This window comes from Lycium barbarum, chromosome 5 (genome assembly GCF_019175385.1).
Source record: "Lycium barbarum isolate Lr01 chromosome 5, ASM1917538v2, whole genome shotgun sequence".
NCBI classification, from domain to species: domain Eukaryota; kingdom Viridiplantae; phylum Streptophyta; class Magnoliopsida; order Solanales; family Solanaceae; genus Lycium; species Lycium barbarum.
The window spans coordinates 78,928,674-78,937,074 of NC_083341.1; the positions used below are offsets into that span (position 1 = coordinate 78,928,674).

The window sequence follows — 8,401 nt, forward strand, 5'->3', positions numbered from 1 at the left end:
ATTGCAATGGCATGACTACACTTCTATGTTGCGCCGCAGTATTAAGGACATGAATTAGAGGACTCATTTGTGGTTAATTGTCAACTATCGTCGACATCCAAAGAGCACAACATAAAGCACTACTCTACAAAGAAAACAAATTGCCATGCATTTTGGTCTTGCTTGATAAACCCCAGTAATTACTTGAGAACATCTCCTGATTTCGAGTAAAGGATCATTTCATTGCCACAAGACCGCTCAAAATAATAATAGCCAACAAATGCATAGGTTTGTATATTAAGTATAAAAATACGTATTGTATACACAGAATATCATATAATATACATAATCAGTGTATAGGTTTTGCATATTTTGGCTAGCGCCCGTAAGTAATTTCGGCCATGAAGAAAGCCTAAAATGCCCTGGAATACACTTGGGCTTATTCATTCCCTCCTATAAACCCCCTAAATTAAAAGCTGAGAAATAAATGTAGCATTCTTGTCTATCAGTTACAGTTTTCCCACTTTAACAACTAGTAAAGCAGCTTCTACCATTTTACACGAAAAAGTATCAACACTCATACTAGTTTAGGGGAAAAGATCGGTAGTTGTTGATGGAAAACCCTGCAACTACACTTTAAGGAACCTGTCAAACCAATCACTCGCTTCCTTTACCATCAATGGAGTCATTTGATGTCCAATGCCAGCTTGGGCTATCAGCTGAAATTTTAGAACAAAAATTTCAGAAATGGCATGAAAACTGGCCACCTAAACTGGAAAATAACTGATATGTACAAACATTAATGTTTTCAATTTATTTTTTTTATTTTTTTGAAACTGGTAATTGAACATTAATGTTTTCAATTCCTGCAACCTTTGCTATCTTGACTAACTTTCAAGCAAAAGTCAACTACCAGAATTTAATACTAATAAGAAGTAATGTTTTCAAAAAATATTATTAAAATTCCAAATCTGCTGGGCCAGTGAGAATGGTAGAATCCAGCACTTTCATGACTAATTCAGCTCAAATGGCAAAGTGACAAACATAAATATCACTCAGATAGCACAAAACTGAAAATTCTGGAAGAACACAAGACTTACTAAGACACCCAAGATATAGTGGATAATATAGTATAATTAATAAAAATTATCTTGAAAGTACCAAAATAAAGAGATGGGTTACAAGTTTGTTAACCGACATTGGAAAACACACCAATGGGATATAAACAAACATGAGATAATTACAGTCCAATGCCTTTCGATGAGCTAATTTTCAAAATAGCCAGCTAATGTATAGATTTTGTAAATTAAGTATAACTATACATAGAATATTTGTCAATATATATATATATAATTCACATAAATGTATATGTATAATATATATAATCAGTGTATAGGTTTTGTATATTTCGGCTAGCATCCATAATTAATTTTGGCCGACGGTCCAAAAATGAAAAAAGCCCTATAAACATCTGGACTAATGTTACTTGTTGCTTGATATTGGCTATCAGTACATGCATGTGTGCCTATGACTGTTTTTTATGCTGTGCTTTACAGAGAAATGGGCAGACGGCGATAGGATTGATTGGTAAAAAAAAAAAAAAATCCAAAGGGTCAGTCAGAGATTAAAACACAGTGTAACATTTTTTTTTCAAAATCAGCAAGTGAGACAATCAAACCACAATTTGTTTACTACTTATTTCTCCCTTTTCAGCTCTTAAAATCAAATTACCTGATGATGAAGAAAGAAAACAAGCTTTCGTTTGTTTTCCTGAAAAAGGAAGGTGACCGTGAGGATAACTTTGTACCTTGAAATTAAGTGGACAGTCAGCATCTGCACAAGCTTTATGGGCTCTTGACTTCGGAATATCCAGGCCAGCAATTGGACAACGAGGATCTTCCTCTCCTACATATCCCAAATGTAGAGTTATTTGAAAAAAAAAAAATTGAAATGGTACATACATTCTGACAATTTATGTACTAACTAAATGGTGATGGCATGAAATATCACAAATCATATGAACGAATAGATCATACCATTTAAAATCATCAAGGGGCGTGGTGCAATGGCCGGTACTGTGTATGGTGAATCAAATTGAGATGCCAAACCTGGAGCAATTCTGTCCCAGACCTGGTCACATATTCTAATTAACATCAAAATTGAAGTCATTGTTTGATGAATACTATCATGAGAAGTTAACAACTTCTAATGCTACCTTTTGAAAATTGATAATATAACAATATGTACAATTTTTGTTTATAAATTAAAAGTTGCCTTGCCACCAGTCTAACTTGAAGAGGCAGTTGGTACCGGTTTTCTATCTTAATTAGTAGAAACTAATTAAGAGTAAAACTAAAGAAGGATGAGTCTATGCCTCGGCTTATTTATACATCAGCTGAAACTCATTGTTCTACTGGTTACACCAGAAAGTAGTAAAATCTATGAGAGTTCCACTAACGAAGGATGTGCCTCACCTTATTTATATGCCAGCTAAGCATCTAAGAATAAATTCAATAACAGTGAGGTCTCATTTTTCATCTGTTTACTCAATAGACCCTGCTCCCATCCACGGGAACTTGCTTAAACAGATTCAGTTTTCCCGTTACTGCTCACTTTTCCCCTAAAATGATCATTGATGTTTAGAGAATTTCTGGTGAAAAGTCTTGATCAACTGAAAAATAGGAGCATTCTTTTTCCTTATCTTTTGCCTACAAATTTAAATAGCTACAACTAGTGCATCCAGCCACAGGCTTGCTCCTAAGAAACTTAGCTCAACAAATCTAGAGTTAATTTTACTCTTGCACTTTGCTTTTGGTGATAAGAAACAAGATATGATTGTCCCTAATCTCCAGACACTTTAGCATCAGTTTTATTTAAAAGAATGAAGCAATTTGAATAAACTAAAACAGAAGCTGCACCAACACAATGATCAAGTCGCTTGCTAGACATGCAAAAAGGCCAGAAAGGGTCCTGACCTTCTGAATCACTTCTTTATCAATCTCATTCTTCCCTAAATCAGAACGTGCTTCTGAAAGGACAAACAAATGACATCTACAGTATGTTAAGAACCACATAAACAACACTAATGAGTAGCTGATAAAACCAATTACAAGTTAAACTAGTTTGTGTCACCTTCAAACACAGCCTTGATACTGTCAACTCTTGCCTGCCACCGATTATGCTCGATTGCCCATTGAAATCCCTGCAACCTCATCACAAGATCTCCTGTTGATATATCCATAATTCTTTCACACAAACTAATATTCAAGTAAAGGGTCACCTGAACTCCAATTATAGGAACAACCACTGCATAGCGAGTGTCGGCAAATGCAGCAAACCATGCATGCATACCTGCAACACAGAGCATATATGAACTGGACATGTTTAAGAAACAGTTAGATATTGAATGGAAAGTGACTCGCCTAACCTCCAAGCGATTCACCAGTAATTCCTATCCTTGACGAGTCGATATCTTCCCTCTCTGTTAGATAATCCGCCAGTTTTATCAAGTCCCAGACCTTCAAAATTTGCAGAGAAGTATTTTTCTCAGAGGCTAGATACTATTCCTCCTGTCCCGACTTATGTGGCATCTTTTCCTTTTTAGTCTGTCCTAAAAAGAATGTCACCTTTCTATGATTAGAAATAACTGAACTTTAAATTTTTCATTTTACCCTTAATGAAATGATTTATAGCCACACAAATGTCTAAGGTTTGTTTTACACCGCAAATTTTAAAAATCTTCCTTTTTTCTTAAACTTTGTGCCAAGTCAAACGGTGCCACATAAATTGGGACGAAGGGAGTAGATAATAGGCGTGGTGGTCTGAGACTGCAAACTGTACTTTATCAAGGACAAATCTCCATTTCCTTACCGTATCAAATATGAAAGGCATTGTATCACCGTTTTTCCATGACGATATAAGGGCCTGTATTGTTAAAAAAAAGGTCTGGTTGATCAACTCAATCAAATAGTAGCATCCAAGCATTCCAGATAAAGAAAATACTACGGCAAGTTCAGTTCTTGATTTCTCCTCCTCCTTAATATGATACAGGATATTAAGGCCTAAGGTTTTGCTGCTAAATGCAGAATAACTGTACATAGTATAATTTTAGGACAGCTCGGCCATAGCCAATTGGACCTGGGTGTACTTTTTTCTACGAGAAGATAACCAAGAGCAAAACGTCTGTTCTTACATCACGATATGTTGTCATATTGGTGGCACGTTCTCCATGGTATCGAGAATCAATTGCTACAGCTATGTATCCCCTCGAAGCATATGCCTGAAGCCAAGAAGAAAAAAAGTGAATCGTACATAGAATTGTCCTTATTGCTCTGCTCCATGGTAATATGGGGAGTAATTTTAAGAAAACAGAAAATATCACCTCAAGCAATGGCCGTAACCACTCTTTATATTTGTTTGTACTATGCAGGAAGACAATAGCTGGCCTCTTCTTCTTATCGGTTTCCTTCAAGCTCAATACCAAGACAGGCAACAGCCCTTGCTCTCCTTCCTGGAAATAATGATGAAAGAATTATCATTGATGCAGCCACTTCATTGGACTGCTTTCGCTCAGTCTTTTTAGATTATCATAGAACCGTTGACACCTTTATTTACTTTTCAAACACCATAGAGGCACTCCAGTCCAAATATAGTGAAATGAACAGTGAGGATTCATATAGCCAACCCTAATTGGACATACATTGAAGCTTAGTTGCTTATAGCATAGTCGTTTTTGTTTTATAGAGATAATCCAGTTGACACTAGTACTCTTCTTAACTTTACATAAGATCATGTTGAAACAGCAAGCAAGACAACTGGTAAATAAAAGTATATCTCCTATCCCAACTAATATGAGTAAGGGATGAAGGCATTGTATTCTATCTCTCCCAGTGCACTTTTTGGGATTCTTTCATTTTTGGCCCCTTGGCCAAACTTAATTATGGGCTCTAGCCAAAATATACAAAACCTATACACTGATTACGTATATTATATGTAAATTTATGTATAGTTCATGTATAATATATGTATACTGTATGTATATTTATACTTAAATATACAAAACCTATACATTTGCTGGTATTTTGTAAATTAGATCACCTAAAGACGTTGGACTGTAATTATCTCTACTTTGTTCCTACACATTAGGGAGGGAGGAAAGGGGAACACTGAATATCTATACTTTTATTTACACTTGATGGGGAAAAAAGGCACGATTAAAATATATCATAAAGAAACTTCTCTTGATTCCGTTGATAGGTAGAAACTATTTGCATTTTTAAGAAAACATGAGAAGAAAATATTTGTTTAGCTATATAGTATCTTTTCCTGTGAATGGAACATGTCAATTGTATACTGTAATAGGTAGATTGGTCAACGTAATGAAAATATAGAAATAATGTAACCTCTGTGGTCAAGTAGAAATTTTCCTCCTGAAGAAGTTCCTTCATATTAGGAATATCTTCCTTAGGGCAAGATGCCATTACCTGTATTGACAAGTATCGCCTGTCAAGAATGTGCAGAAACAAAAATATAAAGCTTGTGAAGGAGTTGTATGACCTCACTGAATATTGGCTTTGATGGATCATTTACAGGTTTTCCAGGTATCACACTGAGTGGAACTGGAAGGAATTACACATAGGAAAACAAGTTCTTTGATTAGTCTCAGGGCAGTAAGACAAGAATTCACCAAGTCTACCAAATAGGGAAAAAACAAACTAATCTCAACATCGATATGTATAGTGTTAGGATTTGAATCCCAAATCCGACCTTTGTAAGCAGGTTCCCAGGAAAGATTGGAGGGTCACAGCTGGACCACTTAAATACCAACCTCCTTAGACAGAACCTACTTACGTCGTGATGTAAGCGAAGAATAAATAGCACACACAGATTTATAGTGGTTCACCCTCAATGTGAGAGCTACGTCCACGTTGCTGCTGCAGATCTTATTAAAGAAGAAATACTACAAGTGTTTACAACACTCAACCTCACAACCCCAATCCCAATTACACTCAAGAATTTTTACTAAAAATTCTCTCAAAGACTTCTCTTATTTAAGCCTTTCACTAAGAGTATTTCTCTTAGATTTTTCTCTCTATGGGATGTGTTGTCTTCTTCAATTTTTTTGGTGTGTGTAGCAAATGAGAAAGCTTCCCTATTTATAGGTATGAGATGAACCTATTGATGTCATTAGTGACTCAAGCAAGCACTTGACAATTTTCCAAAGACAGGGAAGATGTTTTCTTCCTCAAAACAAGGGAAGTGTTTTCTTCCCTAAAATAAGGGAGGTGTTTTTCTTCCTCAAAATAAGGGGATGGACCCAACATATAGTTGAACAAGAAAATCTAGTAGCAGAAGGCCCTTTTTTCGGACTGTTTTCTTTTCAGGACTCCACAGTAGTCCAGGGAGATTTTATATGATTAAACTTTTCCAGTTTGAAAAGCTGAAACTTAAAGAGAAGTATCACAGGTCTGATACAAAAATAAGTAAATAAATAAAATAAACAACAAACGCAAGTACAAAACACCATCACTTTCCCAATGAGCTCATTTAGGAACTTGTTTCTATCAATAAATGAACAACAGATACAACTACTACCATGAGATTGATGCAGTTGCTACAGAAAAATTGAGAACATTCTGATATTAAAGTTGTTCTTTAAATCTATATTCCCTCCGTCCAATTTTAGCTGTAGTTTTAGTTTAAAAAAATTATCCCTCATTTTAGGAATTCTAAGACTAAAGGACAACTCTTTCCAACTATACCGTTAACAATAAAGAAGTAGTTTTTTTAATATTGCTAAATTCTCAAAAACATTTAATAAATAGCTGCTTATAATAAATAGAGGTAATTTAGTAAATTATATCTTGTACGGAGTATTAATTATTTTTCTTAATAGACGTTAAAAGAACTAAAGAGACAATTAAAATGGGAAGGAGGAAGTAATAAAGAAAATAAATTTGGTGCAGACAGTCAATATATTTTGACTAGTTGCGGAAGAAAAGAGAAACAAATAAACAGGCGCGAGCAAAAGAAAATACTTTCACACCTTCATTAGTAGTCACCGCAATTTGACCTATGAAAGAAAACAAATTGAAGAAAAAGCGTTCACCATTCTCAACCTGTAAACCCCTCACATTAAGGGTGTGTTGGTACCCGTGGCGGATTCAAAATTTTCACTCAGGGTATTCGGAAAAATAATTGAACCTAAATATACATTGTAATATATGTTCAGGGTGTTCAAAAGTTAATATATATACATAAACACATAAAATTTACCCTAAATATACACGGTAATTTTTTATCCATATACATCCGCCCCTGATTGGTACGGAGGAAATTTCCAATTTTCCAATGATTGGTTAAAATATTTTCTTTAGAAAAATGAAAAATGACATTCTAAGTTTATTGTCACCTCCCTCCTCCTCCAAATCTCACCCCTTGACCATCTCACCCCCATTCCACCTCCATAGCGTTTTGCTAGATTACACATAAATGCTCGGATAAATCTTTTTTGCTTACTCACAAAACAATAAAAAGTAAGTAAAAATCCCACTTGTTTTTCAAAAAAACATTAGGTGAGAACTTAACCAAAAAGGTAAGCAATAGAAGGAAAAGGTGGAAAGAAAAAGGACCTTGAGGAGGACGACGTGTGCGAAGGACTTGAAGAAACTGAGAACGGAGCTTGGCGCCATCAATAACAACCTCTTCCGTCGCCATTCGATCAGTGAAAACGTTAGCTGAGAAGCTGTTGTAAATATTTGAAACTCGGCCTCGGTGTTTATATGGCTTGTCGGACTGCACGTGCAATATGGGTCCCACATGTCTCACCAACATATTGCTGCGTTGCGGCCGTGATTTTGGATAAGAAACACACCAGGAAGGTTCTTACAATTGGCTACTTCTTTTCGTATTTTTCTATTTCTACTGTACAGAAATGTCAGGAAGATTCTGACATGTTTGCTTTTGGTCCTTATATTCCAAGCTGAGGGTATCCTAGTCAATTTATTGGTTTGTTGATATAGTTGTACATACAATACTTGTACCTTTTCTGTATGAATGTGTATTGTTTTGATAAATTTGATTTTCTTGTCCATTTTATTTGTCGTGCTTACTAAATATAGTTGTCATTTTAGATTCATTGAATCTTCTATCTAAAGTTACTTATCTTGATTTATACACAACTCACTCGAACGTTTCTTTTGGTACTTATCGCATTATTCTAACAACCAAGAACGATTTTTTTGACAAAATAAATGACATGTTGATTGCTTAATTTCTAACTGGCACAAAAGTCTATCTTGCTACTGATGAGACTCTTATAAAATGTCTTTAAAAAGAGATGGTCCAATTATATTACTAAGGAATCTGAATCCTTCTGCGGGTTTATGCAATTGAACACGATCAGCGTGTGATGACTTCAAAG

General features: G+C 35.2%; 1 protein-coding gene across 3 annotated transcripts; it reads right to left on the reverse strand.

Moving 5' to 3' along the window:
• Positions 1-249: 249 nt before the first annotated feature.
• On the reverse strand, positions 250-7,924 carry LOC132640981 (uncharacterized). Of its 3 annotated transcripts, XM_060357812.1 has the most exons (13): positions 7,611-7,922; positions 5,536-5,597; positions 5,382-5,462; positions 4,361-4,489; positions 4,172-4,258; positions 3,850-3,903; positions 3,407-3,497; positions 3,260-3,330; positions 3,112-3,181; positions 2,955-3,007; positions 2,016-2,109; positions 1,787-1,884; positions 250-698 (listed from the first exon to the last, which is right to left on the reverse strand). In XM_060357812.1, exons 1-13 carry the CDS (start codon positions 7,810-7,812, stop codon positions 609-611), a joined length of 1,182 nt encoding a protein of 393 aa, XP_060213795.1. In that variant the 5' UTR covers positions 7,813-7,922; the 3' UTR covers positions 250-608. The 3 variants fall into 3 exon arrangements, with proteins under 3 accessions (XP_060213795.1, XP_060213796.1, XP_060213798.1); XM_060357813.1 differs by lacking the exon at positions 5,382-5,462 and having other exon boundaries at positions 7,611-7,924; XM_060357815.1 differs by lacking the exons at positions 5,382-5,462; positions 5,536-5,597 and having other exon boundaries at positions 7,611-7,923.
• Positions 7,925-8,401: the final 477 nt, after the last annotated feature.

Bases quoted from the DNA above. Each gene is read 5' to 3' on its own strand.
- LOC132640981 (XM_060357812.1), bottom strand. From the start codon at position 7,812: ATGTTGGTGAGACATGTGGGACCCATATTGCACGTGCAGTCCGACAAG. The intron at 3,498-3,849 runs GTAAGGAAATGG...CAAATTTTGAAG, and splicing joins TGCCTTTCATATTTGATACG to GTCTGGGACTTGATAAAACT. The intron at 1,885-2,015 runs GTATGATCTATT...TGGGATATGTAG, and splicing joins CCCCTTGATGATTTTAAATG to GAGAGGAAGATCCTCGTTGT.